The sequence below is a fragment of the Homalodisca vitripennis genome, chromosome 3 (assembly GCF_021130785.1).
Source record: "Homalodisca vitripennis isolate AUS2020 chromosome 3, UT_GWSS_2.1, whole genome shotgun sequence".
Taxonomy (NCBI): domain Eukaryota; kingdom Metazoa; phylum Arthropoda; class Insecta; order Hemiptera; family Cicadellidae; genus Homalodisca; species Homalodisca vitripennis.
Window position 1 is genome coordinate 171,566,331 of NC_060209.1, and position 15,972 is coordinate 171,582,302.

The 15,972-nt window shown below is 32.5% G+C and overlaps 2 protein-coding genes across 3 annotated transcripts in view; one reads left to right on the top strand and one right to left on the bottom strand.

The window, feature by feature from the left end:
- The window catches only part of LOC124357774 (DNA-directed RNA polymerase III subunit RPC1), a 55,807-nt gene extending 51,117 nt beyond the window's left edge, over positions 1-4,690 (top strand). Inside the window, exons 24-27 of the mRNA XM_046809818.1 lie at positions 175-359; positions 1,377-1,545; positions 2,136-2,269; positions 4,545-4,690. Coding sequence (XP_046665774.1) covers positions 175-359; positions 1,377-1,545; positions 2,136-2,269; positions 4,545-4,629 — 573 coding nt within the window. The 3' untranslated portion in view covers positions 4,630-4,690. The remainder of the gene's footprint in view (positions 1-174; positions 360-1,376; positions 1,546-2,135; positions 2,270-4,544) is intronic.
- Positions 4,691-6,149: 1,459 nt separating this feature from the next.
- The window catches only part of LOC124357775 (myotubularin-related protein 6), an 80,219-nt gene continuing 70,396 nt past the window's right edge, over positions 6,150-15,972 (bottom strand). For both annotated transcript variants that reach the window (XM_046809820.1, XM_046809819.1), the window contains exon 15: positions 6,150-12,061. In XM_046809820.1, the coding sequence (XP_046665776.1) occupies positions 11,909-12,061 (153 nt within the window). In that variant the 3' untranslated portion in view covers positions 6,150-11,908. The remainder of the gene's footprint in view (positions 12,062-15,972) is intronic.

The following is a 15,972-nucleotide window of genomic DNA, read 5'->3' on the forward strand; positions in this document are numbered from 1 at the left end:
CTATAAACAAGTTTCTCAATGCTATTCATGGTTAAAATTGTTTACACAACCATGTATCATTTAAAATTAACTTCTACATTATGAGACATACCACTCAATAATTGTGAAGTTGTATTTATTTTACGAGTACAAATAAATAATCCCACTCCAAATAGATCCTTATTTATGGTGTAGGGTGTGCCGTCTGTGAACCGAGCTGTGATACACGAAGATGACTCGGGCGGCCAGACTCGCTACAAGCTGCTGGTAGAGGGGGACAACCTGCGGGATGTCATGGCCACCCGAGGTGTCAAAGGCACACAGTGCTGGTCCAACAACACCTACCAGGTCTACCAGACTCTCGGCATCGAGGCAGCCAGGTAATCGCAGTGATTTGTAGTAATACAGAATCTAACACATGTTTAGCTGCAGACACCTAGATCAGATTATTGAGAAAAATTGTTAAACCATCTTAACAGCTTTATAAAAATAAAGATGTTTCTTAATTTTTTGTAAAACCTTTCAGAATAGTTTTCTCAAGGTTTTTTCCTATGAATTTTGATCTATAAATTGCTCCTCTTTTAGCTCTAAGCGTCTGAAGATAGTCCCAAAAATTATGACATCACCACAGCAACTGAATAAAATAAAATGCAAAAACATTGCAAACTTACATTCTACCCATAAATAAAATGTGATTCCCTCAAATTGGTTTTAGGAGCTGTAGTTATCCTAAAAAGGGGATTTCTATTATAATGAAAATGTCTATTTTGTATTAAAGAACTCATAAGTATATAAACTAAATGAATTATTTTGTACAAAGAACCGTTTTTAAGAGAACATACAGGTAGTTCGATGATGAAAGCTCCATTTCAGTAGACGGAGCATTAAGACAATGTTTGTGCACTAATTTTGGAATTCTAAAAGGATACATTTTGAAACCTTGTGAAAGAAACATATCTTACTTACCTCTAGATGTTTTATATGGGATAGAAATACTGTTTCATAATATTGCATAAGTTCACTGACTTATACTATCTGTAAGCACTTAATTTTTCACGTATACTAATATAGAAAACAGTGAATTGTGAGACTTCTTAAGATGAGTAGGGACATTGACTGTTTTACTGATTTGTTTCTATGTGTGTGTGAAAGAGAGAAATAAATATGTCATTACTGTAGGTTCAACTTGACTGAAAAGATTGTCAAAATATTTGTAGCACAAAAATTGAAAGAATGTCATTTTATTGTTTAAAAGGTGTTTGAGAAACTAATTTATAATACTATTTAATATTTGTAGTATCACATACTGAAAGTAGTATCTGTATTACTTTGTAGTATCACTTGGTACTGTATTCTTCACCCAGTTGAAAGGAGACTAATTGTGAGGTAAATGACAGGTCTACCATAATGTCGGAGATCAAGCTGGTGATGGAAAACCACGGGATGAGCATTGACCCAAGACATCCCATGCTTGTGGCTGATCTTATGACCTCCAGGGGGGAGGTGCTGGGCATCACTCGTCATGGGCTGGCCAAGATGAAAGAGTCCATTCTAAATCTAGCTTCTGTAAGTAGAACGCTTTTATTTTACTCATACAATGAATGTTACATAGTCTTTGTTTTAGTGTACTACTAACTACTCTTGACTTAGATTAAGTAAAAGACTGCAGCTCCAACCAGAGTCACTAGTTCAATTCTTAAGAATACCAATACAAATTTGAGAATAAGTTCTGTAAGTTCTGACTGTTTCCCATAAAAATGTTTAGTCTAATCATAATCAATTGATATGAAAAAATCCATTAAAAAATTTAAAAGTCGTAAATTAATATTTATTAATATTAAGATCTATTTCTTTTCACTTAGAATGGCTTCTTTAAACTAACTGATACATCTTAAAAATTTCCTTTCTTGAATTGTAAGAATAAAAATAAAGTTTATTACATTTGATATTTCATTCTACCATGTATTTTTTTCAGTCTTTATCTTTATGTTCAGTATTTGATTTTTAACTACAGCAAAATCCAGCTTCTTTACTCTGGAACTGTCCTATACCTGACAGTGGAATACCTATTTTAACATACAAAAAATAAATTTGCATAAAATGAAAAAAGTAATGTATTGTGTTGACATTGTAACAGCTGAATATTCTGCTTACAGTTTGAGAAGACAGCAGACCACTTGTTCGACGCAGCGTACTACGGTCAGACTGATGTAATTTCTGGAGTCTCAGAGTCCATAATTATGGGCATCCCCATGGCTGTTGGCACTGGCCTCTTCAAACTATGCCAAAAATATCCTTTTATAGCTTTAAACTTTAAACAATATGATTCTACTTTTAATTCTAAAATTTTCTTTTGCACCTCAACCTTTGCCCGAATGCCCTTACTTACGAGGGCTGTCCGGAAAGGATCCAAATTTGACGATTACTCGTTATCACCTACTGGTATCAAATTCAGCATCCACCATATCTGTACCCTCCTGCTTGCACCGAGAATAGGTCTCTTTCATACATGAAGTCAGCTGTTATTCAGTGATCAACGTGTGTGTTTCTCAAGGCTTAATTGAGTTTCTCTCCTAAAAAATGACAGAACATGAAGATCAGTAAATTTGCATCATGTGTTGTTTCAAACTCAGGAAACGTGTGCGGAGATATGTCTCAAATAATCCAGCAGAGGGATAGGCCATTTAGAGAGAAGCCATGTACCTGACTCATGAATTTATGGTTGTACCATTTTAAAAATGGCTGTGTTTAAAAGTGATCTGCGTACCGGTCGGCCTTTATCAATGCAAACTCCTGTAAACATAGATCATGTGAGTTAGCCATGATCAAATTGGATAGTCGCTTAACAAGCAAGTTAGAGTAAGATTTGGACATACCATAAACCATTGCTCTCAAAATTCTGATTTGGATCTGAAAAAAATAATTGTGAAGTTTGTCCCAAAATTGCTAAGTGATAAACAAAAGGAGCAGGGTTTTAAAGTTGTGCAAACTTGTATGAAATCATGACCACCAATCCCAACTTCTGACTGTTCCCGAAATTGAAATCCCCGCTCAAAAGGACCAGATTAAAAAAAATTGAAAATGTCAAACTGAATGCGTCGGCGGAGATAATGGTGATGCTGAAGGCTTACTGCCACTTGTTTTTTAAAATAGTTGGATTGTTTGGACAAGTGCATCTTGTCTAATGGAGAGTACTTCGAATGATATTAAAATTTCTTTGCAATCATTCAGGTAGTTTTTCAGTAAACATTATTTCTTTGCAGTAACCAGTCTCTAAACTAAGACTAGCAGCTTCAATTATTTCCATGTCTCTTGGCTAAAATTTATGGTGGAAAAATCTAATCCAAAGATTTAGCTGGGTGAATGTTTCTGTTTAGAGGTATACAAATTTGGGTTTACCTACATGATGCCAACTTTACTATAGAGCGTTTGTTGTCATTCTTAAGATTAATAATTATTTGAAATTTAATGTTTTGACTCAACCAATTTGCTAGCAAAACAGACATCAAAGTAAAACCAAGTTTTAAATGACAACTTGGCAATTTTTTATGAATTATGAAAAAGAACCAGAATAATGATTAAATACTATGCAGATTTACAAGAGTTTAACATTTGATAAAAACAACCAAAAATACAAATTAACAATAATAAAACCAACAAAAATGTTGGTGACTGAACTAATTATACTTATTTATTATTTAAATGCTGTTTGTTAATTGTATCCATTTAAAGTAACTTTTTTAATATGGCATGATTTACGAGTAACTTTATATTACAATTAAATATGATCAAGTAATAATTTAAATCTATATTGGCAATATTATCAGTCTTCTGATTATGTATTTATTCGGTTAGAGGAAGTTATTATAAAATTATGATGAGGAAATTAATTGGCAATCTGGAGTAAGATAGGTGTACGTGTCATAATTTATTCCAATTAACCCCTCTGATGAAATGAGTCAACCAATTATTTATTATAAAGAATCCTAGAATAGCTTAGCATGTAGATAAGAGTTGCTAGAAATCATTGTAAATGAAGCTGCAAGGTGCAGCAAGTTCAATATTGTGTTAAAGTAATTTTTTAGACTTTTCAAGAGATGTGTAGGGAACCAGTATATGGTATTCATAAGTATAATTTATTGTATTTATGTTTACTTTATTTGTGACTGAAAGAATCACAAATTGATGCATCATCTGTTTGGATGGGTTTCGATGGTTTCTATTCAATTCGTCTCTACCTCTTTCAAAGAAATTCTCACCTTTTTTTATTAAAATGGCAAAAAAATATGAAAGAATACTGTTTAGTTGCTAATCCTCTTGCCTATATACTTCACCAATATTGTTTTCTTAATCTGTAAGCTGTTCATTCGTTTTAAAACATAACATATGGTGTACTTGACTGTTTTTGTGTACACAATGTATCTGCAATTACTAAATATTTGTAGTAACTAACTGACACACTAAATCAGAGGAGTTTGATGTCATATAAACTATTTCAAAACTAATTAAGCAATTTTGTATAGCTGTGTATGGCATAAAACTGACTTTCCCTTAACCCGTTGTACGACTGACCGAGAGGATGTGCTGACTCAGAGGCCACTTTTGTTTGATAATCCAATCTACCATTCCGGCCCCGACAACGTCAGATGACATCAGTACCTATCAGATATGTATACTTGTCTGTGATCAAATATAAACTGTTTGTTTTCAATTCTGTGTTTTTATACCTTGTTTCATAGAATTTTACTACTCTCAGAAAATGTTGTATAACATTAACCCTTCCCTATCCATTTATTTCTATATAAAATTCTAGAGCGCTCTGAATAAAATTAGGTAAGAGATAAGATATTAGTATACAATTACGTACATAGTAATTTTTTGTAGTTCCAGTTACTTTTATATTGTAACTATTTTAAAAAATAAAACAAAAAATTGTTACCTGGGATTTTTTTAGGTATCTATGGTAGTTTTTTAATAAAGTGTAGGCTGTCGACCAAGTTTTCCCTTTGTTTCTGACTGAATTCCATACACAACCAAGTCTGATACGCAATTTGTGGAAAAAAATAACATGGTACCCCTGCCTCAAGCACCCTATTATTTGACCTAAAATTCACAATAATGTTGGGCAAACCCAAATTTTTCAAATCTGATTCCGAATCTTAAAAAATTGTTCCCGAATTTTAAATTGCAGTAGCTTAATTAGCCTAGGTATGATAAAAAGAAAACTATTGCAAATCCGGTTTTACCATTCAACCCAGTTTATAAAAAATAAATGAACACTCTGTGCGAGTACTCATTACGTCCTGTGTCCATAATATGGCCACACTAGACTGTTGTGGATTAAACCTTGAAAACTGTCCTAAAATATAAAAAATAATTTAAGAATACCACTCTATTTTTAAAGGATTTGTAGAGCACAAAATACAGATTGCAAGCAAAATATTATTTACAAAAGCAATATAATTTATTAATTAGGTTATCTATCTACAGTTTTTTATCAACAGAGAACAATAAAATCAAGTTTGCCATAGTTATATGTTACAAAATGTATACAGTCCTGCATGCAACATTTTATTTGTAAAATTACAAAGTACAACAAAAACATATTTTAGCGATGGGTAATTTGCACAATGCTGATCAGTTATTGTCCAAGAAAAAATGAAGCAAATTGCAGTGCTGTGGGAACGTAAATGTAGAAAATGCTAACTTCAATTAAAATATTATTTAAAGGCATATTTGTCAAGTAGGTTACATTTTTACAAACACAATAAAAGGTACAACCCTATTTAACTATCAGTAATTTGTGTACTGCTTATAAACAGTGATGTGGCAGATATCCCTAGATTCGACTGTCGATCAGAATCTTTGTCTAAGATTAGGTGGATTCAAGATTTGATTTCGACACATCATTAAATCCCATCTCCATGTGACTCTCATCTCTATGTATGAAGAGGGGTCTGATAGGATTCAAATTTAACAACATTGATGGTGTTAAGAAAAAAAAATACGGAAGGAGATGTCTTGACATTATTGAAGATAAATAAGAAAATATTTTGAACACAGATTTACTGTACAAAACATGTTTTATGTCCATTGATGTAGCAAGTGTAATGTAGAGTTTTATTTCATAAGAAAATGATAAGGGATGCTCAATAAATAAATAACCACAGTGTTCAACAATTTATATATTTTGCAGCATACTAATTACAACAAAGAATAATTAAAATAATAGTAATGTAATGAACATACATAGTGGAATTACTTTTTAATTTTATGTAACATTTTAAAATGATCATATTCATACATGCTTTATACAAAGTAGACATGAAAACTATTATATTTCTATAAAATGACATGAAAACTGCTGCTTTTAATGAATTGGCTAAGAATACATTAATTGGAATGGCAATAGCTAGAAATAAACCCCTCTAATTCATTTTTATAGAACAAACAAACATTTCATGTTTGCTAAACTAAATTTTGAGCTTTTGATCATTATTTATTTATTAGTTCCACAACATTTATTCATGTACAACACAACAAAAAATTGGGTTAAAACATTAACCCATTGGCCAAGTTGATTTTTACAATGGTGTGTGAACCATAACTAGGAATTAATTTAGCTGTTATAAATTAACTTTAAAAAAATAATAGTGAAATCTTTATTTCAGTAAATAAAAAATATATAAGTGTTAGTACAACAAACCAAGATTAATTATTACCCATTCTGTATGGGACACAGATTTTGTAGCATTCACACACAATTTTGGTAAAAACAAAAAAAAACTAAATATTTCACCTTTGAAACAATTTTTATAATGTAAAAAGGGAGTATACATACAAAGAATAAATACTTATTTCACAAAGTCATAAATCTATTTCGTTTGTCATTTTACAGACTAGCCTTTAGCCTTACAACAGAATAAAATAGCATGACAGTCAGAAAAACGTAATAAAATGGAAGTTTCGAAATTTGTAGTAATATTTGTAACTTCCATAGGCTGTAATTTTAGGTGTAACAAAAAAGCAAGTAACAAAAGAAAAACACTGATATAATCAATTACAACTACTTAATATAATATTCTTTAAAGTTGTACCAACTGTAAGCACAACAAATCTGTCTGACTCAAAAGTCAAATTAGAAAGCGTATTGAAACACAATTTTCCAATAAAACTCACAACTCTTTGCCAAATAGTACTCCAAATCTATACAAACCGAATACGGTCATGAATCTAGCTAGATCTGGTTCGCATTACAACTGCAATCCTGAATCTAGACCACGGGTGATACAAGATAACCAGTAGTAAACAATAGCTTGTTTTCAATAAAACAATGTATTTTATCTCAACCAAAATTACTTGTTTCAAAATCATTTATACAATTTGTTATTCACAATAACTGTATAATGTATATGTATAATTGTTTACTATTTTAAACTTGTTCTGTAACAGATAATTATGCCTATTTCAACCCTTTTATTTAATTTCCTAGCATATTGATATTGGTGTGCATTTGATTACATAAACCTGAATTCATAGCGTAAGATTTAGTTAATTTTATATTATCTAACATTAATTTGCCTCCAGAAATAATTCAAGCTTATTTTGTGAACTTCGGTAACTTCTTATTGCTACTGAACCTGATTTACAGTAGCCGCAGTACTTTATCCAGTCTCAATGTGACTTTGTTCCTATATTATTAGTTTTACAGTTAGGTTAGATTAAATTAGAATAATAATTAACTAACTATATGTATTATTTTATAATAGTAATTTACACATACACATATTTCCTAAAATAAATTAACGCTTTCAAAGCCATTTACCAAAATGTTGGATGTTGGTAAAACAAACAATTAAAAATATAGAAATACAAAAACAATAATTATTTACAAAGGTCACCATGAAAGTTTTGAGATACTTGCAGAATGTGGAATAATCTTATCATTCTTATCCAACTGTCTGAGTGCCAATCAGTACCTGAGAGCAATTTGGGTTCATTAGTGTATCTGAGTCAGCTGTTCAGACAGATCAATTTTGAGAACTCATGGACTTATAGAAAGAGCATTTTCCGGCTTTGATTTTGTATCATTTTATTGGTTTGTCTCAACAGGAGTGTTTTGAACATCTTAAAATTGCCTTTGGTGATGAATACTGTTCTAGAATTTTTAAAGAGCCAATAATTCAATTCACGACGACTAAAATTTGAGAAGACCGCATTACCGCGTTTTTAAGTGATGAAAATTGTTTCTGTGTGGATATCTCACAATGAGCAAAAAGTTCACCATGTGAGAATTAACCAACAGACCCTCCAACTGATTGATTAATTATGGTGATCATCAGATTATTTCCAATATTGTCACCGTTGATGAGACAATACATGTTATGCCTCAAGGAGAGAGTCGTATATGGATGTTTGAAGACAAGCCATCCCCCACAATTGTCAAAAACAAAAATTTGTGATGAACGTAATGTACACAGTGTTCTACGGTACGGTATGGGTGAAGGTTATTAATAAGCTGGAGAGAAAAAGGACTGTCACAGCAAGTTAATACACTGAACAATGCTTGCCAGAAGTTCTTCAGGAATTAAGAGTTTAATTTTGCACCACAACAATGCCTCTTCTCACATTACTGCAAAAACTGGAGTTTCTGGTCGAAAATGGCAACAGAAGAGCACTATCCTTATTTTGTACACCACCCATCTAGCTAAGTACGATTCCTGGTTACTCTTCAATCTGAGGAAACATGTGTGGTCATTGTCATTGTTTTACTTCAGAAGCCAAAATTGATAAGATTAGTAAATATTTTAATCCATTCAAAAAATTTAGTGGCTGTGTGCGTTCAACAAGTGTAAAATCAGACTTTCTAAAGTGCATTGACACTGTAAGGAATGAAAGAACAAACCTAATCTTTTGCACAAAAACTCTTCATAATATACCTCAAACTTTCAGTGACTGTCAAATGAGCATTGTGTTCAGAATAAAGTACAGTATGGTACAACAGAGTAAAGTACAACATTTATAGAGAAATATTTCTTAAAAGATAGTTTTATATTAATTAGTTGGTGCTTGAGTTGGGTTTGTATTAAATTCTGTGTTTGTTAATACATCATAAAATGTATACATTTTTTCATGATAACGACATGAGATTTTTTAATTTCTTCAAAGTACTATTGTGCATTACAACATAAACTCTTGTGTAAATAAGAGTTAAGGTAATATACTGTGTGACTAGCACCAATATCAGCTGCTGACTAATTAATTATATTTTTAATTAGCAAGTTAACCAAGGGAAAATCTGTTTAGTGAGGAATTACTTATTTATTGCATGGTTTTGAAATAAGTTTTGTATATCAATATAAACTCTTAGAATACATTAAAAAGCATATTAATAATTATACAAATCTTAAAAGTACATACATTATGTCAAATATGTACAACATATATTTATATTGTTAAATTCTTTTTAAAATAATAATTTTTATATTTCTGTGACCATAAATATCAAAGTTATGAATTGTAATGTAAAACACAGCAAAAGTCAAAAATGGGTTCTGAACACATGCCCAAGCTAAATGAACTGACAATGTCCATGAATGTGGTCTGCTGTAAAGTTAAGTCTGGCAGTGAAAGGGTTAACAAACTGATTTTTTAGATTATAAAAAAAACAAAAACTCATAAATTGGACAAAATGTCTTTTTTAGATTTTAAGTTACAACTATTTGCACATGAATATAACAATTACTGCACACATAATTTTACAAAATTACAATAAACAACGACAAAAAAAGCAAAATGGAATTATTCTTCTGCAAATTTTATAGCTCTCAAAATAACTGAAGCAGAGTTTGAGAGTAACTCCAAATTACTCCCCATGTACAACTGATTTATAATTTTCATGTCTGCCAATCTGATCAAACGCATTTTAAAATAGTGTTGCTGATTAAAACGTAAATATTTTCATAACTGCAACTCTTTCCCAATTCCATATTTATTTTTTAACAGATTACATATCATACAACTATCATTAAGTTCATTTTATAATTTTATGTATTTTGCCATTTTCAATTCGTACAGCAACATAATTCTAGAAAGAAGTAACTTTATCTTGCAATAAACATAATTTTAATTTGTCTGCACACAACCAAAACAAGATAAAGTGGAAATATTCAAAGTATTTACTTGCATAAGATGTAAAAATTCAATGACATTTAAGACAATTCAAAGTTTACATCATAAAAATTTAAGGGGATTTTAAAGCTTGAAGAAACGTATAAAATTTGAAATGTAAAATAATAAATATTACAATAGCAGATCGTCAATTATGACGCAAAGTACCTTTTGATTACCATACAATTGCAAAGAGCCTTGTGTAGAATGAAAACTGTATGCCAGTTAGAAAAATTGGGGGCACACACATCTTGTGGTGTCATTATTAAAGTCCAGCAAGCCCCATCTATTTGATCAAAAATTATCTTCAACTATTATGTTATGTATTGTATTTTTGCAGTGACAAAATAATGCATTTTTGGAAATTAGTTGAAAATAGAACTTGTTTAGTGAATATGTTTTATACTTACTGTGCATAGAACAAATGTCAAAAATAGTTATTAAAATAGTGTTTAATGACCAGTTCATTAAATAATGATGTTTTACATTTTAAAATAATATGTAGTATTTGAAAAATAATAAACATTTACTATTAAAATTGTTTACTGGTGGAAATTTTTTTACAAACATTCAAGATTTAAAGGTTTTATTACTTATGCAACATTTAAGATTTGTCTTCTTATCAGTCTGGATATGACTTGTTATAAAGTACATAATATATAATACAGTTTAGGATTACAATATATTCCTTATTATTTATATCACATTAACAACGTATTTAGTTTAGTTAGTGTGTCTTTCAATAATTTGGCTTGGAATGGCTGATTATTTAGTGTTTTCCCAAATAATAAAATTTCTTTTATATTATATTAAAATAAAGCATTTTAGAATAAGCTATGTATAAATTAAGATGGAGAGTGTGGTGAATATAACATTTTTATATAAAAAGAGCACTAATGCTTATGTATTATTTATATGTTACATTTATTTAAAAAAAAAACCTTGAGTTGACAACAAATGAGATGCAAGCACATAGTGAAGTGGTTGTCATTCCAATATATTTACTGAAATAAAGACAAGCAATAAACCTTAAAACTAGAAGAGTTCAATATACGTTCAAACTGAAACTCGTTATCACATTATACAAGACAAAAGTTGTCAAGTCAATTCAGAGTTTTGTAAACTTAAATTATTTAATTTAAACACTGTTATTTTTTACATAGAATGATAGGAGCACAGACATATATCATTTAATGCATCCTGTTAGTTCTTCATGGATATTATTGCAATGGAATGTTCAAAATAAAATTTAATGGCAAAATTTGAAAGTAGTGGAAAGCACATCAAGGTTAGGAAGTCACTACGAGTTTGTTATGGGATTATTACATGAAGGATAGTTTTTATTATTGAATAAGTTGTATATCTACAATAATAAAGGTAATTTTCAAATCTGTGAGCAAAAAAGAGATAATTTGAACACCAAACACATTCATACAAATTTGTAAAAATACTTCTAGAAGTTCAAATGGTAACATTCCATAATGTAGCTGCAAGTAGAAAAATCAGAATTATTGTATGTTCTTGTCTGAAAATAAACTGTACAACATAGGGGAAAATTAAAAGCAACGAATAAAAAAGTATAAAACAAACGATCTTTACAATAAGGTGGGATTTCCCACGTATCACAATTAACTATCTAGTGCAGGATGTGTCTGAGGCGGAGTGACCGCACACTGAAGGAGAAGCGCCTGCGCATACGCCGAGGGGAGGGAGGAGGAGGGGCCACGCGAGCCACAACAGGCCGCCATCGCCGCACTAGCTAAGGACTCTCGGCCGCCTCTGAAGGGTTTGTGACTCTCCGATAGCAGGGGGTGCAGACTGGTACTGCTCGCTGTGACAAGTGTCCAGGTAGCGCCACATGCATCTCTGTACAACGTTGGCAGAACAACTCCCCGCACTTCCAGCAGTGGTACTGCAACATCAACATGCATCTCTGTACAACATTGGCAGAACAACTCCCCGCACTTCCAGCAGTGGTACTGCAACATCAACATGCATCTCTGTACAACATTGGCAGAACAACTTCCCACACTTCCAGCAGTGGTACTGCAACATCAACATGCATCTCTGTACAACATTGGCAGAACAACTCCCCACACTTCCAGCAGTGGTACTGCAACATCAACATGCATCTCTGTACAAATTTTGCAGAATAATGCCCCGCACTTCCAGTAGTGGTACTGCAACATCATACACACCCGGTGATTGTGATGCATTCTACATTCATAGTTTTATCATGTGTGAAATTTTATGGTATTCAAAAGTACAAAACATGCCATGCACAACTTTCCAGAAATTCACAAGAAAACTAATTTTTAAATTTTTATTTAAGGTGCAAGTCTTGGATATACATACATTTTACACACATTAGTTTGTATTGAAATAAGTATGGGTATCAGTTTAAAGGAAGATTATCTTAAGATAAATGCAGCAGATAGTGTAAATGGAAACACTTGTTGGGCGAGGTGAAGGGTGGAAGGAATGTACATGGTGACCACAAACACTGACTCGGCAACTCCCATTCATTTGCAGTAAGTATGTCCGATCTGTTGAGTAGTGTGAGGACCCATTTCTAAAATTATTTAAAACATTTAAAGCTAAGATTGAGTGTTCAAATTTTGTGTTATTACATTCATTTATATCAAACTTTTATGTGGAAAGTTATATATTACAACAAAGCTGTAAGAACTCTTCTTTCATGACATCAAAAAGTAACTCACAGATATTTTATTTTAAAATTTGTTTGTTCAAGAACATTTTGAAAGTAAAAAAATAAGATGATAAACCAAAACAATTTTTAAATCTAAGTATTTTTTCTAGACAGTTTAGTTTTCAGGACGAGTTCTTGAAACACCCAAGACCATATCTGTACTGTTCTACTACAAGTTATTGACTTTATTCTATAAAGTATTTATTTCTTAAATTTAGACTGAACTTTTTAATTGCTAGTGAAGGGCTCTAAATGCTTCAAACAACTACTAGACCAATGTGTTGATTTTTAAGCATTACGTGGTTGAAAAGGCTTATCCAAATGTTAGTACAGTTTCTTTATCACTCCATTAGGTGCCTCCATTAATGTTGACTACTGTACTTATCTTCAACGGGATGTGGTAAGGAACATTGTAGCAAGGCCATTGTGGTTGGGGGAGATGCTCTTTGAACATGATCTCATGAATATTCTTGTTACATGTGCCAACTAGAGAGGCTTGGTTTTGCAGGTAAAAGATATAAAGACAGTTCATAACTCCCAGCTGATACAAATCAAATTTGTTTCTTGAGCTACAACCAGTGCTCTCCGGTTGGGTCCAAGCTGTATTAACTCAATTCGTATTTTAACACTCCAATGGTTAGCTTTAATTGAAGTTGCGTCGGCAGCAATCATGCTAATGAATAGACTTACTGTTGACGCATCGGCAATTTGAAATTGTTGTAGACATCAAGCTCTAGCTTTGAACAAATGCATTATACTAGGTAACAGTGAAAACGTTTCTCTTAATTCAATAACCAAATTATAATAAAAGACAACAATAGCAACAAAATATAACTGTTCAAAATACATCTCAGCTGATCGCCCACCATGTTTATTTATTTTTCTTCATGCAAATATTGTTTGTTGCCATATATTTATATACTATATTTATAAAATAGATCCTTTATGGTCAAGAGACTGTGACTGAGGCACGAACTGTCACGTATGCAAACTAGTAGTATTATTGTTTGGTATTTACTGTTCCTTATTTTTTTTGGGAACAGTAAATACCATGGGAAGAGGTAGTAGAGATGATGAAGAGAAGAAGAATAAACATAATGGGAATCAGTGAAACAAAGTGGAAAGGTGGTAGTGGAAGTAGAGAAGTGGGACAGGGATACAGGATTTGGTGGTCTGGAGGAGAAATTGGAAGAAGAAATGGAGTAGCTATAGTCATGGACAAAAAGATGACAAGCAGAGTGATGAAAGTGGATGTGGTAAGTGAAAGAATTTTAAGGTTACGGTCAGAATGGAGGGGGAGATAATGGACATAATACAGGTATACGCACCACAAACAGGATGCACGGACGATGAGAAGAGAGAGTTTGAAGAGGATCTGGAAAGACAAGTAAAAGAAGAGAGAACAATTAATAATTGGGGATTTTAACGCACAAGTGGGTAAGTTTTAGACAAAGGATATGAAGAGGTAATGGATGTTATGGAGTAGGAACAAGGAATTTAGAAGGAGAAAAATTTACTGGATTTTTGTTTAAGGAATGATATAGTGATAGGGAACACCTGGAACAAGAAAAGGGATAGCCACAAATACACAAGATACAATTGGAATGGTGAACAGCCAAGTTTAATAGATTATATATTAGTGAGGAAATGCCTGCAGCCATACATGGCAGATGTAAAAGTTATACCCAGTGAAAGTATGGGAGGAGATCACAGGCTGGTGGTAGCTGATTTTCAAAGAATGAGGTTTGGAAAGGATACATGCAAAAGACTAACAAGAATCAAGACATGGAAGTTAAAAAAGATACGAAAGTTAGAGAGGAGTTTGTAAATAACATTAGAGGAACGATACCCAAGGGGGAGGTCCAAAAAAACAGGAGAGGAGGAATGGACAAATTTCAAGAATGCTATAGTCAAAGCTGCAGAAGAAACATGTGGACGAACTTCAGGTAAAAGAAGGGATAAAGAGGACCCCTTGGTGGGAATGAAAGAATTGCTGAAGCAGTTAAAAACAAAATAGAGCTTGGCGAGAATGGTTTAAGGATAGGTCAAACGAAAAGAGGGATAAATGGAAGAGACTTGCAAGGGCATCAGCAAAGATGATGAAGGAGGCAAAGGAGAGGACATGGAAGGATTTTGAAGAAAAGCTGAAATCAAACTTCAAAGGAAATAAGAAGATTTTTTATGGGGTGATAAGGAACAAGACGAAACCTAAAGAAATGTTGGACTAAGGTGGTGGATGTTTCAGGGGAAATCAAATGGGAGGAGAAAGAGGTTTTGAAGACGTGGAAAGAGTATTTTAAGGAACTACTGGAAGGAACAGAAAATGAAGAGGAAAGAAGAGATATGACAGAGGAAACAGAAGATGAAGAGGATATTTTAGTATGTGCGAATTGGAAAAAAGCGGTTAAAGAGATGAAAGAGGGGAAATCTGCGGGAATAGACGAGCTGACGGCTGAGATGATAAAGGCGGCGGGCCCATTGGGAATTCAATGGTTGTACAGAGTGATGAGAGTGATTTGGAAGGAAAAGAAGATACCAGAAGACTGGAAAAATGGGAATAATAGTGCCGATTTTTAAGAAAGGCAATAAGCAAAAATGCGAGAATTACAGGGGAATAACTTTGTTGTGCCATACACAAAAAATTTTATGAAAAAAATACTGTTGCAGAAAATTAGACCAGTACTGGAAGAAACAGGAAGAGAGGAGCAATTGTGGTTTTAGGAAAGGGTAGGTCAACGGTGGATGCTATTTTTGTGATGAGACAAGTGTTAGAAAAGAGGTTGGGAATACGGAAAAAGATACAATGGTAGCGTTTATAGACCTACAGAAGGCATATGATAAGGTACTGAGAGAAAGGATATGGGGAGAGTATGAGAAAGAGAGGATTGCGTGAGGGAATAGTAGAAAGAATAAAGAACCTGTACGGCATATGTAAAAACAGGGTAAGAATTGAAAGAAAAATATACAGATACTTTTAAAACAGAGAGAGAGGAGTAAGGCAGGGAAGCATATTGTCACCTTTCCTTTTCAATATTATAATGGATGAAATTATTCTAGAAGTACAAGGAAACAGAGGAGCAGAAGAACTTAAGACAATAGCATATGCGGATGAC